At 33.9% G+C, this 27,082-nt stretch overlaps 3 protein-coding genes across 3 annotated transcripts; all 3 read left to right on the top strand.

Moving 5' to 3' along the window:
- Positions 1–1,898: 1,898 nt before the first annotated feature.
- LOC145603014 (putative trehalose-phosphate phosphatase J) lies at positions 1,899–4,655 on the top strand. The gene is made up of 10 exons (XM_081659147.1): positions 1,899–2,229; positions 2,331–2,471; positions 2,578–2,742; positions 2,889–2,945; positions 3,037–3,138; positions 3,260–3,337; positions 3,623–3,692; positions 3,902–3,972; positions 4,064–4,156; positions 4,239–4,655. Exons 1-10 carry the CDS (start codon positions 2,011–2,013, stop codon positions 4,305–4,307), a joined length of 1,065 nt encoding a protein of 354 aa, XP_081515273.1. The 5' UTR covers positions 1,899–2,010; the 3' UTR covers positions 4,308–4,655.
- Positions 4,656–15,916: 11,261 nt separating this feature from the next.
- Positions 15,917–21,545, top strand: LOC145602676 (PLAT domain-containing protein 3-like). The gene is made up of 3 exons (XM_081658839.1): positions 15,917–15,991; positions 16,136–16,394; positions 21,304–21,545. The coding sequence occupies exons 1-3, from the start codon at positions 15,917–15,919 to the stop codon at positions 21,543–21,545; spliced, it is 576 nt and encodes a 191-aa protein (XP_081514965.1).
- Positions 21,546–25,405: 3,860 nt separating this feature from the next.
- On the top strand, positions 25,406–26,309 carry LOC145601255 (PLAT domain-containing protein 3-like). Its single transcript, XM_081657228.1, has 2 exons — positions 25,406–25,584; positions 25,675–26,309. The coding sequence occupies exons 1-2, from the start codon at positions 25,513–25,515 to the stop codon at positions 26,140–26,142; spliced, it is 540 nt and encodes a 179-aa protein (XP_081513354.1). The 5' UTR covers positions 25,406–25,512; the 3' UTR covers positions 26,143–26,309.
- Positions 26,310–27,082: the final 773 nt, after the last annotated feature.

The following is a 27,082-nucleotide window of genomic DNA, read 5'->3' as shown; positions in this document are numbered from 1 at the left end:
TAATTAACCAAGATCATTATACTTTGTTTTAGGTAGCTAGGCTAGCTAAAGGACATTTGCAACTTGCGGTTATGAGCCTTAATCTAATTATAATAATGTCAAATAGTACTAGTATAAGTAGTATTATGAAAAAAATATGGTCATAAAGTTGAGATTTAGTACTAACTTGGTACCATATTACTTGTTAATACTGTACTTAATTAACTTTATAATTATTGTGGCTACTTTTATCATGCTTTCACCACTATCTATCTACCCCCTAAACAGTAGACAATGTAGTATAAAAAGCAAGTTGTACTGTAAACATGGGAGGAGTCCATGATCTACAATAATTATTAACCTATATTATGTACCTTTAATTTGTTTGATTAGATTAAGGATACCTTTATAATACTTCGTATGAACGAACATACTTTTATGAACAATTTGCTCCATATAATGACTTAATTATTAATAATTTAATACTTTTTCATAAATATATATACAAGTATTTTATAAATTAATGCCATTTGATTGATGATGTACATTATCCTCTTAAAGTATAATTATAGATCATATTGTTGATTGGTTAGACAAGTTATAATGTGCTTGCATTTTGAAATACTGTCTATGGCCGTAAAGGTTTGTTTAGAGTCTGATCTTTATTAACAAATTTGTTTACTTATTTTCATGGTCCCGAAAGCTACATATTGTTTGTAGGAATACAATTCTCTTTTAAAGAGGAAATTCAATCAAGCAAAGGTTGAGCTTCTCATCCTCTTAAAATTTAAAATTCTACGAATAATAGTGTGACAATCTATATCATAAGGTCAACGAGTGTATTATTTGAATTCTTAGTGGATGGATGAAGAAGACGGAAGGAACATGTATAATGTATTCATGAAATTAAAATCAGATACTTGTTGATTGCTTAGGTTGACACCTTTTTTTTTTTTTCCTTTTGATAATAAAGTGATAATCTAGAGTTGGTTAGTAGAGTAAATAATCCGTAATATCTTTATGACAACAATATGTATACGTCAACGTAAACTTTTATGTATTATTCATTTTATTGCTCATTTGTACGAGTTTCAAATGTGCAGTAATAGAAGAAATCAAGTTAATTAAGACTAATAATTATAAGACACTTTTATTCAGATCAATTAGATAAAACAAATAATTAAAGAGATGATTTATTTCATTGGTTGAAAACAATGAGCAGATATGTAAAGTAATTGCACAGTACAGTCTCTACATCTAATCATGCATGCATTGATGCATATGATTCCTTCCCCCCTCCCTCCATGCTGCATGCCCTGAGGGGGAACTTGTATTGATTACTTAGCTTCACCAATTACATAAATAGATTGCTAATATTAAAAAAAAAAAAAATGTATGTAATACTCTCATTATATTAATTAAAATACTTGTATTGACTGAACAAAATAAACACATGTATTTGGTCCACACTTCCATATTATATAAGAATATTAATAAATTTTAAAAAAAATTTATCTATATTTTCTTTGTTTTTTTTAAAAAAAAGAGTAATAGTAAGAAGAAGGGGTTGTGGTGGGGGCCAAATAATAGAGGGTAAAATGGGAGTGAGTGATGAAGCATGGGTGGCACGTGGGAAAGAAAGAGAGCTATAGAATGTTTGACATGTGTTGACATCCACAAGACTACAGCTGTCCCACGGCTGTTCCTGTGACGGCGAAAACGGCGGAGCTCTCCCGTTACCGGGACCACGTGGACCCTCCTCATTTTTTGACTATTGTGGGCCCCACCCACACCCCAACCCCAACCCCCTACCCCAACAATAACAAAATACCATAACTACTCTATACTTTGTCTTCCTTCTTTCTTTCATTCTACTCACTTGGTTCGCTGCCTATAAATGCAACCCCATTCCTTCTCCCGTCTTTCTCATCTCCCGTCTCTCTCTCTCTAATCCCTTCCTCCATCTTATTTTCCCTCTCTAGAAACAACACCATTATTCAATACTTGTTGTTGGTTACGATTTTAGAAAAAATGACGAGGCAAAGTATTGTGTCGAATTTGGAATCGAAACAAACCAATTCATCTTCTGGAATACTATCTCAAAAACCTCCTCCCATTCCTGGTAAATACATTTCTTTACCATTGTGTGATAGACAACTCTTAAAAGACCTCGACATCAATAGTTCATGGGTCGATTCTATGAGGGCTTCTTCTCCTACTCACCTCAAATCCACTCCTTCTCTTGGACTCGTAAGTCCTCCATCGGTTATTATTTTTTTCAAAAAAAGAATATTCTGCGTATATTTTCTATCGAGAAATTAATTAATCTATTCGTGTTCTTTTCATTACAGTTGAACCAGCCATCGGCGTTGGACATGTTCGAGCAAATAATAAAGGCGTCTAAGGGGAAACAAATTGTCATGTTCTTGGATTATGATGGAACTCTGTCTCCTATCGTTGAAGACCCTGATCGTGCCTTTATGTCCGATGCTGTATGTATATATAATAAATATTTTATATCTTTTTATTAAAAACACGGCATTATTACTATCATTATAGAATACAAAGTTGATTTTTTCAATTGTATTGGTGATATAGATGAGGAGGACAGTGAGAAAGTTGGCTAGATATTTTCCAACGGCAATCGTGAGTGGGAGGTGCCGAGATAAAGTTTACAACTTTGTCAAATTGACTGAGCTGTACTATGCTGGAAGTCACGGCATGGATATCAAAGGCCCCGCTAAAGGCTCCAAACATGTTAAGGTCATTACTTTTCTCCACGTCTTTTAATTATTCTACTCGTAAAATCAAGTCGTACTCATATAGTCATATGTGACTATTAATTCTAGACGAGAAAAGTTTATATTCCGTATTAATGTGGGTTTGTTTTCTTTTGTTTTGATCTTCAGAAAAGTCAAGCTGTACTATTTCAACCGGCTAGTGAATTCCTACCTATGATCGATGAGGTTAGTTTTTATTTATTTTTTTTAATTTGTTGTTGTTCATTTATGAGTATAAATATTGACATTTTATATATGATAATGGATAATGTTACAGGTTTATAAGATACTTTTGGATAAAACTAAAACCATACTTGGAGCTAAGGTGGAGCACAACAAATTCTGTCTGTCTGTTCATTTTCGCTGTGTGGATGAAAAGGTGTGTTCATTTTTTACCCATGATCAATATTTTTTTTTTTTTTCTCATAATAATATTCGAAGTATTAATTAATAAAATAACTCGTAAAAGTTGTAACAATTTGATTAATCAAACAATGCAGAAATGGAATGAACTGTCTCATGAAGTAAGGTCAGTGCTCAAGGAATACCCAAAGCTCAAACTCACCCAGGGTCGTAAGGTAAACGAACAATTCAAATCAGTTCGATTTATTATGGGACAGAGAGAGTATTATTACTACACATTATTTTATTTTCGCTTTAGCATCAAGTTGGTAAAAGGTAAACGAACAATTCAAATCAGTTCGATTTATTATGGGACAGAGAGAGTATTATTACTACACATTATTTTATTTTCGCTTTAGCATCAAGTTGGTAAAAAGAATATAAATTAATCTAAAACAAAAAGAAGAAAAGGATTGGGCGAAAAGATCTAATGCTATGTTCTCTAACGTAAATAAAAACAGGTGTTGGAGATCCGACCGACCATTAAGTGGGATAAAGGAAAGGCTCTAGAATTTCTTTTGGAATCACTTGGTAAGTTATTTCTCTAAATATCACCATCACTTTTTTTTTTACTTTATATTAAAAAAAATAACAATATTCTTTTGATATAATTTCATTGGTGTGAAAGAAGCTGACCTTTGTTGGGTAGTTATTTATCACTATCATAATGAGATTTTGTCATTTAACAAAGTCCATTATTATTATAATTTCTTTTTAATAAAATTAATTAATTGATACAGGATTGGCCAATTGCACTGATGTTTTCCCTGTTTATATCGGTGATGATCGGACGGATGAAGATGCATTTAAGGTATCCTATGCTCCTTAATTAATCCTTACTCATAAATCAACTTTTAAACATACTTTATGATCATGTACTAATTAAACTTTTTCCAATATAGGTATTGAGAGACCGAGATCAAGGTTTTGGCATACTCGTCTCCAAAATTGCCAAGGAAACAAATGCGTCTTATTATTTACAAGAACCAGCCGAGGTAACTATTATTCATATTATTCCATATGTATTTTAGTACGTATGTACAAAAATTAATAAACGCGCTTCTATTTTGGGTGTAGGTGATGAATTTTCTACAACGGTTAGTGAAGTGGAGGCGCGTGTCATTGAGAAGGCAGTTTAGGCTATAGAAGCCTTGTGGATTTCTGACCATTTGGCTCTTCCCAATCTAGAAATTGTAAAGAATAGGGAATGAGGACTTGCTATATATATGCATTATCCCTTTGCTTAGGATGATTTAGTAAGCACTAAGCAAAGATTATGTAGAAGTTAAGTTGTATAAAAAAAAAGGCCTAAGAAATGAGGGGCCCAAAAACCTATTGGGTGGAAGGATTAATTAAGCTTGTACATACTTAATCAATCTTGTAACTAGAAAAGTACTTGCAAGCTGAAGTGTATAAAGCTTTGCTAAGGAATGTAAGTTGTAACTTGTTGTCAATTAGTACTAATTTGAAATCTCCTTTTTAATTTGTGTACCATTTCTTTAATTGCCCCCAATTACTAGTAAAGTACTATGTAATGATCTGTCAAGTTGCACCCCACTTCTTTCTCTTAATAGCCATAGTAGCTAAGTTTTTGTGGAACATTCAGAGTTCAGTTTAGAACTATAAGGGTTCGAAGCAAAATGACATGATATCTTAATTAGGTCAATCATAAGCAAACAATAGAGGACAATCTGCTAACGTAATCAATTAATACTATGTGTTTTAAGATGTAACTCCTCATTTACAAAGAAAAAAAGACACGTACTAATATATTTCGCTAACGTGGAACAACACTTGCACTCAATAATTTGTTTATGGAAAATCACCATTCTCCAGTTTACTCACATGCGATTTGCATTATGAAATTTTATAAATAGTTAAATAAGCGTGGGTGGCACCTATTAGTTGTTTGAGAAATGGTAAAATGCACATCAAATGGTTTATAAAAAACATTCAATTGGTTTAATTTGTTTGTATGTGTGAGTCTAAACTGTCTTGTATGTTGGAAATAGTTTGACTAGTTTGTTAATCAAATTTCTTTCTTTTTTTCAATTTTTTTTGGGGGGTTTAATTTGGACTAGTGAGAGGACTCATCAATCAGTGGACAAGGAGAACTGACATGTTCTGATTCTAAGCAACCTTGCCACTTGTAGTAAGCTCTTTTTATGGTAAAGTTCCCTAGAGAAATAGGCAAAGGATGAAGATTGAGCAGAGGATAAAAAGGCAAGCTAAAAGTAAGAAGAAGATGAACCAAAGCTACTCCCTTCAATTATATAATTGGTAATAAGACAAGTGTTTGATGAAATGAAGATAAAAAAGTGTTGAATAAATGAAGAAAGTACTTTTGGATGGATAACTGATTTTACTAGGGAAGGCAAAACCTTGTTCAATGTTCCTCTTAACACTTGCCTTCTTTCAAGAGGACACTCCATCTTAATTTCAATGCATCTTTTATGCTTAATTCCTACTTTGTATTAGAGCTGAGAGATGCATGGATTTGATTTTACTTTTATTATATAGATTAGCTGATTTATTAATTATATTAAGCTTCAAAAGGAACTTCAATTAATTATTCTTCTTTGTGTCTTATTCTTCTAATTTTGAGGTTATATTATGTTGTTTTATAGCTACTTTGTAGATTTGTAAGATTGTTGATACGGGTAGTTTGTTAAAAAGCTACGATGCACTTCCATATACATCTTTATTAATACGAAAGTTATAATAGCTTAATTATGGAGACCTATAAAGTTTTTTTTTAAAGAATAATTATTTTTGATGAAGTAGCAATTTCAACATGTATTCAAATTCTTTACTTCATGTAAGATGGAAATGTTTGTTGTGCACAATAAACAATTTTGTGGTACGGTTTAGATTTCACCATGCTGCTTTACAATAATTACAAATAATGAGGGAGGTCGGACTATGTGGAGTGAGATACAATCATATATAAAACTTATTTTTTTAAATAATCGTACTTGTGAATATATACACAATCACAATATATACATGCTAAATCTTTGTTGGTATAGTCATAAATCTTTAATTCCATGATTCAAGAGGTATGTTAACTTGGAAAATGCCTCAAAAAACAACAAAAATAGACACTTGTCCTATCACCTGGGATAGGTTTGAAAGGTCATAGACATAGTTCACGCATGCATTAGGTATGAATTCAAACCCTAATCTTTTGTCAATACTCTTAAATGTACAATAGTACTACATTATCTCACATGAACACACTAATAAATTGAATGATTCTACTCTCATACAAACTATCAAATATAAGATATAATGCCATATTGCCAACACCTAACATGCATATTCCGATCACTTTTTCCACCAAATTCTTTTTTCTATGGTAAATGAAAATAACCTGCCTTTTAGTGATGGAGCATTGAAACCTCTCTTACATAATTAGAATTTGGACATGCCATGTGATTGTAGACTGTAGATAGATGACTAATTCCATTCAGATTTAATGGTTACAACTTTAATTTGGAAGAATGATGCATGAGTAGTGTCAAAGAATCAATATAAATATGTTCTTGAAGGTTCCATATCATATGAGTAATGATTTCATATATATAATGGTAACTAATCAACTATACAATCTAAATCCTTAAAAAAAAAAAAAAAAAAAAAAAAAAAAAAAAAAAAAAAAACTTTGGTATATATGTAAATACCAATGATTAAAAATGTAATTTTTATGTAAAGTTTATTCACTTGCTTACGTAGTAGTATATATAGAGAATTAGAGAGAGGCTAATTATATAAGCAATAATATCTTTTGTGTTTGTAGAAAGAAATTTCTAATGAAGAAATTGCCCCATTAATTATGCTTTTGTTAACCAAAGAATTCAAACTTACAATGCAATAAACTACATCCTATGAAGTTTCAAGTTCATGATATCATATTTAAACCAAAATAACAATTGATCAAAAATTTAAACAAACAAAATAATATTCATGTGAATGTTTTGCGTGGCAAAAGATCTATCGATTCTTGACCGATCTCTCTTTCTTATAAGATGGACCTCAACTACTCCTCTTAAACTCTTTAATTTGGCCATGTGATCACTAACTTTAGATTCAATACAAACAGTGACACACCTTTAATTTGGAAGATTGATGAGTTTTGTCTAATATGAACTTAATAAGGAGCATAATTTTTTATAAATAATTTTCTTTATTTGTTTTACTTTATAAATCTAGCTTACTTTAAATAAATTGTTTAATGGAATTAAATGTGGTCCTATCACTCCTATGAAAGTTCCATTTAATTTGAGACGAGTAGGTAAATAATTTCTTACGTTTTGTGAGAAAATAATAAACCTCTGAAAAAGTTGTACAGTACTAAAATTCATGATATAATGTGTCTTTGTCAATAAAAATAAAATTCAAACAATCAACTATACATTATTGTACTATCAACGGAGTTCCTCATCACATGCACGCATGTAATTATATACTTCGTATATGTCTACTTAATAACCACTAAAACACACGTATCAAATGATTCATCCATCCGAGTCTCTACTATGGTAAAACCGTAAGTAAAATAACTATCAATCATTATTGACTGATCTCGATCTCTAGCTAACTTCTACAAAAAAACCAAAGATCACTGAATTGAAACAGTTCCATCATATTTACTGGATGAAAAGCTGTTATATCTAGTGCAAAAATGACATATAATTGGTGGGCATAACATATTATAGACGACAAATATAGACACATACATTATATAATCTATAGTTTTCCCAGACAATTTCTAATCCATCCAAAAAACTGAGAAGGTAACGTTGATATATAATTGGAGGGCCACCTTAATATATAGAAAAATAATTGTATAATATAAAGTTGATATTAACGTGTTAGGAGTTAAGGACCCCAGTTGCATGGCTTTTCTATCAAAATCATGATCATAATATGGCAATGCATGGTTTCTTTCAATAATCTTCAACCTTATTCTCCTCAGCAATTGTTATCTCCCATGCATGCTGAGTCAAAAGGACTCTTTTTTGACATATTTTATGGATTTTTCAATTATGGGTAGTTTGTTTTTATTCAAAAATAATCTCTCTTTTTCTTATGAATGAGTTTTTTTTTTATCATCTTTATTTTTCTCTTTCCAATTCAACTGTTTTTAACTTCTTTGTCCAATCTATAATTGCTTATATGTATTCTATTCTTGGATTATAATTATCTATGCTTCTCACCTCATCTTTAAATTTTATTTAATTAATTACTATTCATTGTCTTTTTCTTTCAAAAAGAAAATTACTATACATCACCTCCTTTGCCTTTTAGTTGGGTTTAAAGGGGAAATTATATAAAGTGTTTTTTCACCAAAATTAATATGTATATTGCCTTATCTAGTCACTTAGTAGTCATTACGAAAAGTATAAGTGCTTTGACATCCTGATTATTAAATATCTAGTGTTTAGATATATGACATGTTTCCACGTTCATAAACAATAAACTACATAGTTTATCACATTCAATTTAAAGCCGTCCTAAGATAAAACAAAGTGTAAGTACGTAATTTTAAAGAATGTAAGTTGAGTGACTTTTTGATATTATCATGGATGATACCAACCTTTATCCATGAATTTCATTGCAAGACATGCATATGAGATTAGTAAACTATGTGGTGATTGGTGAAGTTAATAATTGAGCTTCATAACTTATGGTACTTTTTTGTTGCTCAATTTTCTTAAAAATAACTACAATCAAACAAAACATTTTTAATTTTCAATGTTAATTCATGTTTATGGATTTGCGATACTTCCTTTGCAAAGCTGTACATATTTAAATTCATTTTCATTATTTATAAAGTATTTATTACCACTTGTCATGGGATGCTCAATAATTTATTTGAGATGTTATTGTACTAATAAAACTTGTATAAGAAGCTCAATGAGTTAGTTAGTTATTCCTCAAATTATTTATTGCACATCATTTCAAAAGGAATCTATGAATAAGGTATCTCCTACATTATTGGGGCATACATGCTTACATTAAGGTTAGATATTTGACATTTAGCTCAAAGCTAAGGTATTTTCCTCAACCATATGCATAAAAATCATAGTGCATGCGCGCCCACTGCACACATGTTAGACCGATAGATCCATTTCTCTTTCCTGCAAGTAGCTGTTTTCTATGATATTTTTTTTTGGATCAATTATTGGTGAATTCAAACTTAGTGGAGCTTGATTGATTGCTCAAGCCTTGAAGAATAGTGTATATTTATTGTTTTCTTGTCTCAATAATTATATACAAATACTATTACATTTTTATTTATTACTAATATTTTGTACTTTTATTAAGGAACCTCATAAAAATATCCTAATTATGAAGTCGGCTATATCCAAGATGCTAAGTAATGACAAATTTATTTAATGACAAATTTAAAAATAAGTATACATGGATCAAATTGTACTTGATATCAATTAAAAAAAATTGTTTAAGACAATAAGATGAATCTCATGATTGGCATCCACTAATGAAAGGTAACCTAATACTATATATGTCTACTTGATATATGTTATAATTTTAGTCTTAATTATTTAATACATGGAGAATTTGAAGATATGCCTTGAATTACCCACTTATTATTATCCTATGCATGTCTCAGCTCCTAGCCTCCTTTGTTGATTGAGAGTTTACAAACCAATTGATAATAGGATATTACAAATTATTGTAAATTAAATTACTTATTAAAGTATTATATTGATTTATACGATGTTAAAAGTGCCAATAAATTTATGCTACTTATGGCGTCGTGGTAGTGTGGCACAATAGTACAATACAACAATTAAAAAAAAAAAAAAATAATAATTAAAAAAAAAAAAAAAAAAAGCGAATGATATTCTTCTACAGTAATAAAAGAAAAAAGAGTGAATGTAAATGCATCTGCCCGCCTGCCCTGGTTCTTCTCAACCAATAAAATGGCAGAATGGCTGAATTATTTGTAATTGGTTGACTATGATTTTGGTCAAAATAAAGAGGCAAATTAAAATTTAGGAAGAAAAAGGAAGTATAAACAACAGTGATTATTTGTTGAAGAGTTGAAAACGTGGTACTCCTGTATTAGGGAATTAAATTACTGTTTGAAACTGCCTACAATAATGTGTGTCATTTTTTCTATTTATTTATGAAACTATAATTAAGAATTTGATTGGATATCAACAAGTCTCCATTAAACTATCAATGGTTAGTGTGAAATATCAAAATATTTCTATTAAGAAATAGAAGTATTAAAGCTCTCTCTTTCTCTTGCTTAATTATGTGTGACTATATTAATCGAGTTAAATTAAATTTCAAAGAGCAAAGGGTTAGAAACTTATGTTTTTATTTATAATTACTTTTTATTCTTTATAAGTTAGTATGTGTTAAAAATTTAAACATGGTTATGGGAGAGAATGTTATGAAAAAGAAGTCGACCAATAATCAAGGCATGAATGAATAGAATCCATGCTTGAAAGAGGGATTGGAATCTACTTTTTCATTTTTTTTTTTTTTTTAAAAAAAAAGCATGACAGAATATATTTGCATAACAAAATACCAAGTGCCAATTCTTGTATAGTTTTATGGCTTAAATTAATTCAGATTTTGTGAGCTTAAAAAACTAACCCACATGGGCAACTTGCCCATTTTCCCTTTGAACGTGGAAGAATTGGCATCCACCAGATATTTATTCATGGATCAAATAGTATCTTGACTATTTTTCTACCACAATTATCTTTTTTCCATCATCAATTATTCTTCATTCGATTGGACGCCTTTGTAAATAATTTACATTTGTTAGGACCTGTTCTGATTGACTGAACTGAACTGAGTTGAATTGAATTGAACTAAATTAAACTAAACTGAACAGAAATATTTTATGAAAGAAGGAAATTAAAATCTGAACTGAACTGAAGTGAAAATAATTTGAAGAGAACATAGCCTAAATTTAATTTCAGCTCGCTCTGCCTTTTAATAATGATATACTCGTATATTATTATTTTGGTTTATGTATTTCGCATTGATCGAATATGGGACCTCTAGTGTTTATATGTTGGAAAGTTACTTCGTATTAAGTTAGTACTTACTCAAACAAATGGTCCTTCACCAACCATACGTGTCGAATAATTCTATAAATATGAATAACTAAATAAAATGACAGATGAAAATATGTTTAGGGACTTGGTTTGAGCCCTTGAGGAATTTGTCCCCACTTTGAGGATCTAGCCCAAAATGTTATGCTCTCTCCATTTTATGTTGTCTTTTGTACATTATTATTATTATTTTTAAAAAAAAAATACCAAATTGGTGAAAAACTGAAAACAATAAGTATATGAACTGAAGAGAGTAGAAAAGTCTTCTTTCAGGTCTTACAAGGATTTTTTTTTTTTTTTTTTTTTGCACGGTAAACTACGGGGAGGGGCCCCTTCCTATCACAGGAAAGGGGGCTATGAGGAATCGAACCCCCATCACATGGGGGGGGGAGATGGAGGGATTCACTGAACATCCGTTTTATTTAAAAGTTTGTGAATTTATTAATGGAGTTATCACCCCTAAGTGATACTAATAATGTTTTAATTACTTTATTAGTGTGTGATCCGGGCGTTGTACCGGGTTGCTACTTAAATTAAATCTTGTAATTATATATAATTAATATTTTTGGTGTCTTTTATTCGTTTATAATTAGTCCTTATTATTTGCAATTATATACGTAATACATTTATTTCATATATATAATATGGTTGCTAATTGACTTAGATGGTTAAATAACTATTTTTCCTATAAGAGGTTGAGTGTTCGTATCTCCTTATCCAGTGATGGGGCGTAAGTAAAAGGGTCTATGTGGCATATAGATTTTTACGAACGTCTTTTAATAGATTAGTATGGATTTGTAGTGAAACAACAAAAATAAAATACTGTAGAGTTATGTATTCAACATGATTACATGAAGTGGTGCATACGCAATGTTAATTTTGTAAAGAAAATTTTGCAAAAAACCACCTTTTAAATCTTGTTTTTTGCATTTAACCACCTTTTAAAAAAAATATTGCAAAAAACCACCAATTTTAAAAATTTTGTTGCAACTTACCACCAATTCAATGTAAAACAATTGATAAATTTGGCTGAAAAAGTGGTAATTTGCAACAAAATTTTTGAAATTGATGGTCTTTTGCAACATTTTTTTTAAAAGGTGGTTATTTGCAAAAAATAAGATTTAAAAGGTGGTTTTTTGCAAAATTTCCTTTTATAAATTAGATCAATGCGGCCATAAACTTTCAAAGTTGCATCATAAGGTCCACTGCCAAATTAATTGAACACAGGATACCTTGTACTGGAAGCCCATTGGGCTGAGGCAGTCCAGTAATAAGAAATGTACCGCCAGATATAAATTGCATATCACAGCAAGACTTCAATATAATTTTGCTAAAATGTAGTCTAGTTACTGAAATATTCCTTAAAAAGTGGGCTAATGGGCCCAAATCATAGCTGCTTGAGGATTAATTTGGGCATTTCAGCGAGCTTGGCCCAGAAATTTTTGGTTACTAGGCTACAAATTCCGTGCACTCATAACTGGCAAATTATAAGATGCACCATGGTGTATATAGTTCTATATGAACCACCAATTAAAATATACCCTCTTTTTCTCTTTCCTCCTCGACTTTTCAAATTTCTGATTTTTCTCTTTTTTATTTTCTCTCTCCTCTATTTTCTCTCTCCTCTATTTTTCTCTCTATTTTATTTTTCTTTCTCTTGAATTTGTTCATCATCATTTTAATTGAATTCCTTCATATTGTTAATCACCATTGAGTGAATTCCTTCATTACAATAGATTAAATTCAAAATTTGTTTTTTTCAACCTTCGATTTGAAGTTTTGTTAATGGAGTTTTACAATGAAGTTAACATGGCGTCGTCATCGAGAAGAAGGTGGTTAAGATGATGGTGTGATTATTTTCCGATGAGATTTCATTATCTAAATCACCATAGCTAGGTTTGAGTTTCGAAAAATGTAGCTTTCATATTCTTTTGATTTTTTTAGTGATAATTGTGTATTTTGTTATGAACAGATCTGTATTTGATTATATTTTAGTATTTTGAACATTTTAAGTTAAAAATATGAACATATGTTATGTTTTCTGTAAATACATAACATGTATTTTTGAAATTACGAACATCTTTATTATAATTCTGAACATGCGATACATTACTTATGAACTTATTTTTATTTTAAATCTATGTATTTTTAATTTAATTAAAAAAATTGGCATTCTCTACTTTATAACTTATTAATCTTAACATTTAGCATTCTGAGCAGTGACTTCAACTGCAAAAGTTTTTGAAGGGTGTTCAATGGTTTGTGCTTGGGGTTCAGAAGTTTTTGTAGAGGGTTCAGTGGTTTTTCAAAGGTGTTCAGTGGTTTGTGGTTGGGGTTCAGAATTTTTTGTAGGGGGCTCAAAGGTTTTTGTAGGGTGTTCAATGGTTTATGATTGGGTTAAGAGGTTTTTGTAAGGGTTCAAAAAAATTTAAAAGGTGTTCGGTGGTTTGTGGTTGGGGTTCAGAAGTTATGTAGGGGGTTCAGAGGTTTTTGTAGGTTGTTTAGTGGTTTGTGTTTGGGGTTCAGAATTTTTTGTAGGGTGTTTCTTGGTTTGTGGTTGAGGTTCAGAAGTGTTTGTAGGGTGTTTAGTGGTTTGTGGTTGGGGTTCAGAAGTTTTTGTAGGGTGTTTACTGGTTTGTAGTTGGGGTTCAAAAATTTTTGTAGAGGATACATAGATTTTTGTAGGGTGTTCAGTGGTTTGTGATTGGGGTTCAGAAGTTTTTGTAGGGGGCTCACGGGTTTTTGTAAGGTGTTCAATAGTTTGTGTTTGGGCTCAGAAGTTTTTGTAGGGGGTTCAGAGGTTTTTTTAGGGTGTTTAGTGGTTTTTGGTTGGGGTTCAGAAGTTTTTGTAGGGGGTTCAAAGGTTTTTGTAGGGTGTTCAGTGGTTCGTGGTTGAGGTTCAGAAGTATTTTTAGGGTGTTTAGTGGTTTGTGGTTGGGGTTCAAAAGTTTTTGTAGGGGGTTCAGGGATTTTGGTAGGGTGTTCAGTGGTTTGTGGTTGGGGTTCAGAGATTTTTGAAGGTGGTTAAAATGTTTTTGAAGGGTGTTCAGTGGTTTGTAATTGGGGTTCAAAAGTTTTTGTAGGAGGTTCAGAGGTTTTTGAAGGTGGTTAAAATGTTTTGAAGGGTGTACAGTGGTTAGTAATTGTGGTTCAGAAGTTTTTTTTAGGGGTTTAGAGGTTTTTGAGATTGATTCTATGTTTTTTAGTGGCTTATCAGAAAATTCTAAGGGCTTGTCAGAAGTTTATGGGGCTTTTGTGTTGCTTCTGGTGTCTTATCAGAAGTTTCTGGTGGATGTTCAGAAGTTTCTTGAAGGTGTTCAGTAGTTGGTCCATAATTAAATACGAAGTATCAAACAACAAAAGAAGGAAATACACAACATCCAAATAAATTATTAATTCATACCAAAATATTTGATAAAAATTATACACAAATTATTACTTCATGCAACACATATATATATGGACATAAAAGGCAACGTATATGAACAAACTAGAAATATAATAACAAAATATGAATGTAATGGATATAGAACGATTAACATCAGATTTGCTAGTTTTATTGCTCAACCCACCAAAATTGGTCAAAAAAAAAAAAAAAAAAACCCAACAAATCTCCAATTTTTTTTTTTTGTTTTGTTTTTGTTTTTTTTTTTTTAATAAAATAGAAGAAACTTTATATTAAAGTGGATAGAGAAAGTAGAGTTTTCCCCCATTATCAATATTATCAATAGTAATTTAGAGGTAGAAATAGGGAGAATCAATATTATCAATGAGGGAAGCAATAATAATCTTAAAAAAGAAAAAAAAAAGAGGAGAGAGAAAAATTAATAAATGGATGTTAAAAGTTTTAATTTAGGTTTTTAAAGAATTTAGAGGTAGAAAAAAAAAAGAATATCCAAATTCAATGGTGAAAAAAAAATTGTTGGGCTTCTTTCTCTTGGGTGCAGGATTCTTTCTATTGGACATGGATTTGCTGGACTATTGGGCCTAGTGTACCTAATTCTAGGTGCACCATGGTGCATGTAATACTAATTGCTCATAACTTCTTAATTGTTGAGCATTGGCTGGATAGGGATGCCAGTCATGCCACTCATGCCACACACCTTATAAAATTTTGGTTTTGGCTAGGGCCTATTGACGCTAGCATGCCACAACATATGAAATTTTATACGGAGTAATGTAGAAAAAAAATTAGATACGGAGTAAGACAACTTCAGAAAAATAAGTTTATATGTCATATTAAAAAAAAAATCAAAAATTAAAGTCACAACTAACAAACGATGAGACAATACTTAAAAGTTTTGGTGTAAGTATTGAACAACATTCTAGTATATTCGACTTTTTTCTAAAATTTTTTTTAAACATCTCAGGTCTCAACTGCCTTAATTTAATTATTGATAAGCTAAAACACGTACACAGTTCAACCTCAATTGATAAAATGCTAATGAAAAAAAGGGAGTACAAAAAATAATACTCCATACTATCCAATAAATAAAAACAGTAGTAATCAGAGCGTTTTCCTTAAATAAGTCATTCCTCAATCCTCACCTTGCTATCAAGATTACAATATATTTCTGATATCTCCTCTCCAATTAGCCAACCCACAAGAAAAAATAAATAGAGAGATATCAGATATCAATCATACCATACCAAATGGCAACCAAACACATCCTCTCCAACTTAACCATCCTCTTATTCCTCTTCATTTTCACTCTATCCGCCACTGCGGTAAGTACATCTATTAAACCATCCGTCTAGATTTAGCTGTCATGTTACCAGTTCAAATTTGACGTGACAACTAATTCCAGACAAAGTATAATCATTTATTAGATAACCGATTCATTAATTGTTTGAATTTGTTTTGGTTAACAGGATGATGAATTCAGCTGTGTATACACAGTATACGTAAGAACAAGCAAGACGATCAGTGCAGGAACAGACTCGATAATCAGTCTAGCATTGTACGATGACACAGGCAACGGAATCCTAATCAAGGACCTCCAGGCCTGGGGTGGGCTCATGGAAAAGGGCCACGACTACTACGAGCGTGGCAACCTGGACATATTTTCGGGTCGAGGTCCATGTCTTAGCAGGCCCGTTTGTGCCATGGAGTTAGCCTCCGATGGTTCGGGCTCTGTTAGGGCCTATATTTAGTGTTTATATTGTGTAGCTAACGGGCCTATTTCGTGAGCCCTAATCTCTTGTATAAATACACTACTCTACACTCTAATGAAATACAGAAAACTCTATTCACTCTAATTTAACATGGTATCGGAGCCTCTATACTCTAAACCCTAATCTATTCTCTCTAAATTTTTTTTCTTTTCTCTAATCTCTACTTCTCTAATCTCTGATTACTACTCTATAATCACTATATTTCTCTACTCTATAATCCCTACTCTATTCATCAATGGCGGACGACGGCAAAATTGATCCTTCATCCCCTTTCTATCTTGGAGCAGGAGATCAACCCGGCAATTTAATCACTCATGTGGTATTGAAGGGTGACAATTTTCTTGCGTGGTCTAGGGCTATTACCCTGTCTTTGAAGTCTCGGAGGAAGTATGGGTTTGTTGATGGCACCATCTCAAAACCGACAGAGAAGAAGAAGCTCCTCGATTGGGACACCGTCAACTCCATGCTTGTTTCATGGATATTACGAGCTATTGACCCAAAGCTTGCGGCCTCTATCCCATACTTTGAGGAAGCACGAAAATTATGGGAATATTTGGAGAAGCGTTTTTGCGAGGCTAGTGGTGTTCGCCTCCAACAATTGCGTTCTTCTATCACTAATTGCAAACAAACCAAATCTATGACTGTGGAAGAATACTACAATACTTTGATGGGTTTTTATGATGATTTGATTAGTCTCAAGCCTCCCCATGGATGTGAGTGTGGGAAGTGTGAGTGTAATGTTGCTGCTAAGTATGAAATTGACAGAGAAGAGGAGAAATTACATCAATTTCTCATTGGTATTGATGATGAGAAATATGCAGCCGTGAGGACAAACTTGTTGTCCCAACAACCACCGGCTACACTAGACCGTGCATACCACGCTTTTCTCCAGGAAGAGCGCTCTCGTGGCATCGCACACAACAAGACTAAGGATGAGGCACACGTTTTTGCTCTTTCCTCTGATCGAAGGACTTTTCAGCCGCCAAATAGGGTCGATAAGAGCAGATTATATTGCTCACATTGCAAGCGTTCGGGCCATGACAATTCCGGTTGTTTTATGCTTCATGGTTACCCGGATTGGTGGGTAGAGAAATATGGGAAGAAGGGGGGAGGTGTGCCTTCTGGTCAGTCCCCTGCTTCTGGCAGCAGGGCTGCTCTGTCATCCCACGTGTCTGCTGTCCCTGCTGCTGCCGCAACTGCTTCTGCCGCACCTGCTACTGTTCACAGCAAGCCCACGGCTCGTGATAATGCCGTGGGCAGCTCTATTGGTGATGGCCCTTCCCAAGCTACTCTTTCGGCCTTATCTGAGTTCAAGCCTGAGCATGTTCGACTTTTGTTGAATATGGTTAATAATAGTCAGCAAGATAAAATGATTGGTGAGTATTTTTCATCGTCTTAGATTATCGACACTGGCGCCTCTCATCATGTTACCGGTGATGCCTCTTGCTTAGTGGATGAACGTTCTATTTTATCATGCCCCGTTGCTCTTCCGGATGGTACACAAACTCTAGCTACAAAGGAAGGGCGTGTGTATTTGGCCGACGGAATTACTCTAGAGAATGTTTTATTTGTGCCTAAATTAAATTGCAATTTAATTTCGGTGTCTAAAATGATTGATGATTCTGCTTGTTATGTCCGATTCACTGACTCATTATGTGCTATACAGGACCAACACTCGGGGAGCCTGATTGGAGGCGGTGAACGAATAGATGGACTCTACTATTTCCGGCGAATCCCAAAAGTATGTGCGGTGACGAATTCGGGAGTTTCTACATTCGAGCTATGGCATCGTCGTCTGGGTCATCCGTCGGATCAAATAGTCAAGTTAGTTCCTGCTATTAGTGCTAGTTCTAGTAGCAAATCTTTAAATAAAGCATGTGAAATTTGTCCACAAGCTAAGCAGTCACGGGGTAGTTTCCCAGATAGTGATAGTCGGGCTAGCCGAATTTTTGAAATGATTCATTGTGATTTATGGGGGCCATATAAGACTCCCTCTGCTTGTGGTGCTCATTATTTTTTGACGATTGTTGACGATTTCTCAAGAGGTGTTTGGGTTTATTTGTTAAATGATAAAACTGAAGTTTATTCTTCGTTCTCTTCTTTCTTTGCTATGGTTAAATGTCAATTTGATGTTCATGTTAAATTTGTGCGGAGTGATAATGGTACAGAATTCAATCCCATGATTCCGTATTTTATTGATAATGGCATTTTATTCCAAACATCTTGTGTCGGTACCCCACAACAAAATGGTAGAGTGGAGCGTAAACACCAACATATTTTGAATGTTAGTCGTGCTTTAATGTTTGAAGGCAATCTTCCGGTTGGTTTTTGGGGAGAATGTGTCCTAGGTGCGGTATACTTGATTAACCGTACTCCCTCTCGTCTACTTGATAATAAGACTCCATTTGAATTGCTTTTTGGTAAGGAGCCTAATTTTGATGAATTGAAAGTTTTTGGGTGTCTTTGTTTTGCTCATAATCAAAAGGCTAAGGGGGATAAATTTGCTCCTAGGAGTCGGAAATGTGTGTTTGTGGGCTACCCTCATGGTAAAAAAGGGTGGAAGTTGTATGATTTGGAGACGGGTGATATTTTTGTTTCCCGTGATGTCATTTTTTATGAGAATGAATTTCCGTATGCCACAAAGGGTGATAGTCATGTTGGGAATGAGAATGCGATTGAACATAATTTGGGTGTGGATACTGATTTTCTCGATGATTTGGAGTGTGTTCTTGAGGCGAGTGAAGCTACTCTTGACCCCGGAGCTCCGGACAGCAGTGCAGGCAGCCCACACACCGCACTTGCCACTGCTGCCCCTGCTTCCCAGCCCGCAGCTGCTGCTGGCAGCCTAGTCCGCGACCAGCCTGCAGTTTCTAGTGCTGCCCGCAGCCAGCCCGCGGCTCTTACTGCTGCAGCCAGTGACAGCAGCTCGGGCAGCTCCTCCCATGCTGACCCGAGCTCTTCTACCTCCTCTACACTTGATTTGGGTCGTGGTCTTCGGCCAAAGCAAGCACCGGGTTGGCACCGTGATTACGTCGCACATACTTTATCTATCCCGAGTCCATCTACTTCTACTAGTTCACCGTCTACTATGAGCTCCTCAGGTACTCCTTACCCTTTGGCACATTTTGTGAATTGTGATAAATTTTCTCTGCGACACCGTACTTTTATTGCAGCTATTGATACGATGGTTGAGCCTCGTAATTTCAAGGAGGCAATGCAAGATGAGGGATGGAAAGAGGCAATGCAAAAAGAAATTGATGCATTGGAAAATAATGGCACTTGGGTAATGGAAAAATTACCTCCGGGCAAGAAGGCTCTTGGGTGTCGTTGGGTTTACAAGGTCAAGCTTAACGCTGATGGCACACTAGAGCGATTGAAGGCTCGTCTTGTTATTTTTGGTAATCATCAGGTTGAAGGTATCGATTATAACGAGACGTTTGCTCCCGTTGCTAAAATGGTCACTGTCCGTGCTTTTCTTGCTGTGGCTGCTGCGAAGAATTGGGAATTGCATCAGATGGATGTCCACAATGCATTCCTTCACGGTGATCTTGATGAGGAGGTTTATATGAAACCTCCCCCTGGTTTTCATGGCGCTAAACCTGGTATGGTGTTTCGTCTTCTGAAGTCGTTGTATGGTCTTCGGCAGGCACCTCGTTGTTGGTTCTCTAAATTGGCCTCATCTTTGAAAAGGTACGGATTTCGGCAATCGTACTCTGATTACTCTCTTTTTACTCTGCAATCTGGGTCTATTCAACTGAGTGTTCTGGTATATGTTGATGATTTGATAATTTCTGGTAATGATTCCTCTGCGATTTCAACATTCAAGTCATACTTGAGTGACTGTTTTCATATGAAGGATTTGGGTGTTTTGAAGTATTTTCTTGGTGTTGAGGTTGCTCGTAGTCCGGATGGCATATTTTTATGTCAACGGAAATATACACTTGATATTATTGCAGAGTCTGGTTTGCTAGGTTCTCGTCCAGCTGGTACTCCTATTGAGCAGAATCATACTCTGGCGAAATCAGAGTCCTCTTTCTTTTCTGATCCAGAGCAGTATCGACGGCTTGTTGGTCGTCTGATTTATTTGTCTTTTACTAGACCGGATTTAGCATACGCGGTGCATATTTTGTCTCAATTTATGCATCAACCGCGACAGGATCATTGGGAAGCTGCTCTTCGTATAGTCCGGTACTTGAAGGGATGTCCGGGTCAGGGAATCCTTTTGGGTTCAGATTGTGATTTACATATTACAGGTTGGTGTGACTCAGATTGGGCAGGTTGTCCCTTGTCGCGTCGTTCTATCTCAGGCTGGTTAGTGTTTCTTGGTTCTTCCCCTGTGTCTTGGAAGTCTAAGAAACAGGACACTGTGGCTAAGTCTTCTTCAGAGGCCGAATTCCGCTCAATGTCTAAAACTACTGATGAGTTGAAATGGTTAAAGGCTCTTCTTCTGAGTTTGGGTGTTTCGCATCCCCGTGCTATGAGTTTATTTTGTGACAATCAATCTGCCTTGTATATTGCGCAGAATCCGGTATTCCATGAGCGTACTAAGCACATTGAGGTGGATTGTTATTATCTTCGTGATGCGATTCAGGATGGTATCATTAGCCCGTCTTATGTGAAGACTACAGACCAATTAGCGGATATATTCACCAAGGCTTTGAGTAAAAGTCAGTTCACGTATTTACTCGGCAAGTTGGGCATTTGTGATTTGCATGCTCCAACTTGAGGGGGGGTGTTAGGGCCTATATTTAGTGTTTATATTGTGTACCTAACGGGCCTATTTCGTGAGCCCTAATCTCTTGTATAAATACACTACTCTACACTCTAATGAAATACAGAAAACTCTATTCACTCTAATTTAACAGGCTCACACCATAGTTGGTACTGTAACTACGTGGAGGTGACCACTACTGGACCCCACATTCCGTGTAGTCAACAGTTGTTTACGGTTGAACAATGGCTTTCTCGAGATAGATCTCCTCATGAACTTTCGGCTTTTAGGGATAATTGCAACAATGATCATGGAATTAAACGACGTCGTCCTAGTAGTTCTCTTCTTCCTGTTGAAACTCTCCTGGCTGGTGCAGGGTCTGCAGCTTCCTATTAAATTAAATTTATGGGTTTTGAAATTTGATTTAATATGGAGTAGGAATTATTATTGTTACTGTTATTATAAGGTTGATTATTGGATCGGATAATAAAGGTGAGTTATTATAAGGTTTGATAATGCATTCTGACTTTCCATGGGATGATGAATAATGTATGTTTTCTTATTTTTGTGGAGTTTTGTTATGATCAATTAAATAATAAGTTTTTCTCAAAAAAAATAAAATAAAAAATAAATAAATAATAAGTTGTTGTCACTTCATGCTTATTTATATCTTGTGAACTTAGGGCCTGGTCTCTTACGTTGAAATTCAGTTCAGTTCAGTTCAGCTGAGTTCAGTTCAGTTCAATTCAGCTGAGTTCAGTCAATGAGAACAGGCCCTAATGTGGATGATTGTTAAGTTTATTTTATGCGGAGTAGTCACTCTATTGCAATCAAAACGTAAAATTCCAATGTTTTTCAGACCTTAGTTGTTTTTCTAAAAAGGTAGAGCTTAGGTTTGTAATCAGACGGACTACTATCGTAGTATTAGTACTTGTATCAATTGAGTGAATTATTGAAAAATAAACATGTAACTAAGACTTTATAGTTAATCAATTTATGATGTCCAAACTTATGTGAATTTTATTTCTAATAAAGTATACTAATCTTAGTCTTGCCAAAAAAAAAAAAAAAAAATCTGTACAATAACGAGATGGTTCTATTATGTTCTCAAAATTTTCAAAAGCTAAACTCTAGAGTCCATGCGAATTTCTTCATAATGGCAAAAATTAATATTGTGTCAATAAATCATCATGCTATCCATCTTGTCATCTTAAAGGTATGTGGACATGCTTATAATGCCAGGACAACAAAGGATTCATTTTACAATCAACAACAAAATAATAAACGAGACAGCGGCCACGTTTATAGCTACCTGAAAGCAAAGCAACTTCTTTGACAAATAAATTTGTTGTACTAGTAATTTTATTCTAAATTTTTAAATGATTTTAGGTGGTCACACTTTATTCTATAGCAATATACAGTAGCATTATGCTCCTAATCAATTCAACGTAATTATTAATTACCGGCGTTTTAAGTTTAAGTAGTCTAATTACCGACCCGGCCCTTCAATAATGTTACAATCAACATAATGCTAGGCAAGACTAGTTGTTATAACACTGTAGATTAAAAAAGCCTAGTAGATATTATACACCCAAGTGTATATTCACGGATGTACCTTAACTTTAGTATATATGGAGCTATTGTTTTGTCTTAAGTGTTCGATTTTTTTTAAAAAACATGATCTTTATTGGGAGTATATAATTCCTCATCCGTTTTAATTTTTATTAGATGCATTACTTTTTTAAAATGAAAGTTTTAATTTAGACACATTATAATCCTTTTTATTACTTAATAAATAAGTATATACTATTGTAATAATATACAATAATAAAATTTTTCACAAAATATTGTAAAAAATAGTACTCCGTAAATCAAGATGGTTCAACATATCTATTTCTTTGGAGAAAAAATTGGTTCAACTTAAGAGCTTAAATTAGTATATTTAAGATCATAATTTGTATGAGTACAATTGTTTACATAAGATTTTTATATTTAACTCTTTTTTTTTTTTTTTTTTTGAATTATATGAGAAAATACTTGGAAGCTCTTTACATTTTTTTTTTGGCTATATTTCTTGATAATAATTTTTTCAATGTTACCTAAGGCTAAATGTTACTCCCTCCATTCCTTAATACAATGCCTCTTTCTCTTTATTATATTATGTGAGGAATAAATGCTCAAAAGAGGCATTCTATTAAGGGATGGAGGGAGTATAAAATTTCACAATGATTTAGGGCCGGTTCACATTTACTGAACTGAGTTGAAATAAATATTTTATGAGAGATTAAAATTAAAAACTGAATTGAGCTGAACTGATTGGAGCTGAATTGAACTAAACTAAAATTAAGCTAAAGTAAAAATGCCATTATTGACTTGATAGTTGGTTTGAATGGTTTTCCATTGTTTGTTTGGATGCTAAATGTAGTCGTAGACTTGTCTTCTTTCATTCAGACGATTCCCTCCGTGATCTACATGATCCTATTTGGATCGAGATCTTTTTATAGATAGAGTTAATAATCATGGTGAGCATGACTACTTTAATAAAATAATTAGAGGATTGTTTCAAACAATAATTGTAATACTCGTGTCAGCTCTCACATGATGATGCCGGCCTTTGTTCAGATGCCCTTCTTCCTCATTAACCATCTATCTCTATTGATATTATCGTATACAAGTACTCTCATTTATACTTATCTTAATCCACCGAATTGTGGAAAGCTGTAATAGACATTTCTTTCATTGAGTACACTTAGATTTGCCATTTGTGTATTTCCTTCATCCTCAAATATAATTATGAAAATAAATTTTTGTGAATTTTCTAAACCGCGTGTTTAACACCATGTGGCCGCTTGTATAAGAATAAAGTAACTTCTACAACACTAACCAAATATTGTAACCCATAAAACATTAACAAAGTTACTTTTATAATGGTTCACTACATCGTATGGCTAACCACATATAAATATTGGTATTTTTCAAAATAAGAGTAAAATGAATACAATTAGGGGTGATAATGAGACTGAGCTATTCGTGAACTGTTCGAGCTCGATTCGGTCAAAGCTCAGTCAAAACTCGGTTCGATGAGGCTCGACTCGAGTTCGAACTCGGCTCGAAACCTTAACGAGCCGAGTTGAGCAAGTCAAAGCTCGGCTCGAAAAGCTCGTGAACAGCTCGATTAAAATATATTTATATATATATTTTTAAAAAATACAAATTTTATATAAAAAAAATTTATTTTTATTCTTAAATTGAAATTATGAATTACAGTAATAAATTCCACTTAACTAAAAGTTAAATGTTCATTTTTATTATTAAAAAAATAAAAAATAAAAACCCAATTTTGGATTGTTGGGATTTACTCCTTCAATTGTCTTTGTTAACCCTAGCTTTAGTTCTACTATCAGTTTCCTCACGCATAACATAGCCGTCACTCTCATCAGCTAACAACTTCAGTCTTTCATGAGTTTCACCTCACAACAATACACCACCACCCCACTAGCCGTCGGAAACACCATCATTGTCGCCGACTAGCTTACCGGTGTCGATTAGAATACGCTACTTACTATCAAGGTGAATTTTGTCTTCTCCTTACAAACTTCAAGCCTTCAACAGTTCATCAATGGCAAGGACAAGAGGTTAAATTTTAACTTCAAGCCTTCAACAGTTCATCAATGGCAAGGACAAGAGGTTAAATTTTTTTTATTTATTTATATATTAAAATATGGTTAATTGTTACAATTTATGAAGATGTTGACTATTCAATCTGTAATTGCATCGTTTTACCCCTAATTCCAACTAAATACAGAGTGCTCTACACTGAATTGCTAACTCCGAGGTTCTCAAAATTACAAGCTCAATCAGAGCTTCGAGCCGAGCTCGAACTTGCATCAGGATTCTCGAGCTCGAGCCGAGCCTAGGTTTCGAAAGCTCGTCGAGCTTCGAGCTCGAGCCGAGCCTCTTTTGAGACAAACGAGTTCGAGCCGAGCTTACCAGTGTTCGGGCTCGGCTCGAAGGTTTAGCACCCCTAAATACAATATAACATTTTTGAATTTAATTACGAGGTGCAACATGACTTTTGTTTTCAAATATATGAAAATATTATTTGTATAATTTGGATCCATTCCCTGCCAACTGCCAAGTGCCAATTAACTAGATCCAACATTAAAAATAACAAAATTAGAAAAGGTTATTTTTTTTTTGTTTATATAAATATTTTTTTATGTAGTTCAATTATCATGAAAACACAAAATTTCTAATCCAACAAAATAAAACCAATCGCACCTCTATCCCCACCACTCCTAACAACGAAGAGAGAGAAAAACAGAAGAGAGAGAAATTAGTACAAACACTCGTTAGCAGCAAAATGGCGAGAAACTCTGCGTTGTTAAACGCCATCATCTTCTTATCCTTGGCTCTGATCGCTCGATCTGTATCTGTAAGTCTAATTCGAAATACACATTCTACATTTCACAAATTTCTCCAATAATCTCTAATCCAAAATAAATTTATTTATTTTGCTTAACAGGCAAGTGACGAGTCAGAATGCGTGTACACCATATACGTCAGGACAGGGTCCGTCCTAAAAGCAGGGACGGACTCTAAAATCAGCCTCGAATTATGGGGTAAAACCGGCGACGGAGTTAGAATTACCGACATCGAAAGCTGGGGCGGGCTAATGGGCCAAAACTACGACTACTTCGAGAGGGGTAACTTGGACGTGTTCAGTGGACGCGGCCCATGTCTAAACGCACCAGTTTGTGGCATGAGGGTCATCTCCGATGGGTCGGGCCCACACCATGGTTGGTACTGTAACTATATCGAGGTCACAACTACTGGGCCCCATGTTAAGTGTGGACAACAGAAGTTTGATGTTGAACAATGGCTTAAATCTGATGCTTATCCTTATGAACTTTCTGCTACTAGAAATTATTGTCCTGTTTCTTTGTCTGAACAAGCTGTTGTTCCTGCTTTGAGGTCTGTTGCTTCATCTTGAGTTAATCTTTAACAATCCAAATGAAAAGAAAAAATTGGGTTGTTGAAGATTTGTGGTTTGTGATGAGAGGATGAGATTGAGGGTTTGAGATAAGATTAACTTGGTTTTGTAAGTTATATCTTGTTTGTGATATTAATAAAAGTTTTGTTGAGGGGTTTTTGTGTGAATTTGTTGATTATTTGCTTGATTTCATTGTTATGTACTTATGTGTGTTGCATTTTGTTGGATTTGGAAAGACTTACCAGGTTACTTGATGGCTTCTAATTCAATTTTTGTTGTTTATTTTGTTATACCAATTAATATATATTCAAGATAATTGATTATTCTTACCAAAGAGCAACCAAACTTGTTTAGACTATGTGTAAGTGAATTTGAAGACATGGAGTAATTGAGTATTGATATTTCACATCTCAAATCAGGTCAACCACTACATGAAAATATCCAAGAACAAAGATAAATTTGTCAACAGATAAATAAAATGAGGTGGATCATTTCGCAAGGGACAACTCAGGTATAAACATGATCAATCATAATGTACCTTTGACTAGTGTAATAGGAATGGGTCCATTGAAAAACATGATCAATTACTAACTCAGGTAATCTATTTTAGCTTGAGCAGAAGCGGAGAATGGGTTGGATAAAACTTAAATTATTTCGTCACCAAGCCCCAAAACCTCAATAATTCCTTAAAAAGCGTGAATTATATCCTTTAATTTTGTAATTTTTTCACCTTTTTTCGCCCGCAAATAAAAATTGTCAAGATGTATACCATGGTCCCTAACACCTTCCAAGAGTCCGATTGGGTCGGTGAAACCATCCAATACGCCCATAAACGGCAATTTTACCCGTTCACAACTTGAAGTAATATCATAAAATCAAGCCTACCACGGACGTTTATGACAACATACGGAGTATAATGATCATATGTGGTTTTAAACGG

Source organism: Chenopodium album, chromosome 21 (genome assembly GCF_948465745.1).
Source record: "Chenopodium album chromosome 21, dcCheAlbu1.1, whole genome shotgun sequence".
NCBI classification, from domain to species: domain Eukaryota; kingdom Viridiplantae; phylum Streptophyta; class Magnoliopsida; order Caryophyllales; family Amaranthaceae; genus Chenopodium; species Chenopodium album.
The sequence above is the reverse complement of the archived record's forward strand: the minus strand, read 5'-3'. Positions and strand labels throughout refer to the sequence as shown.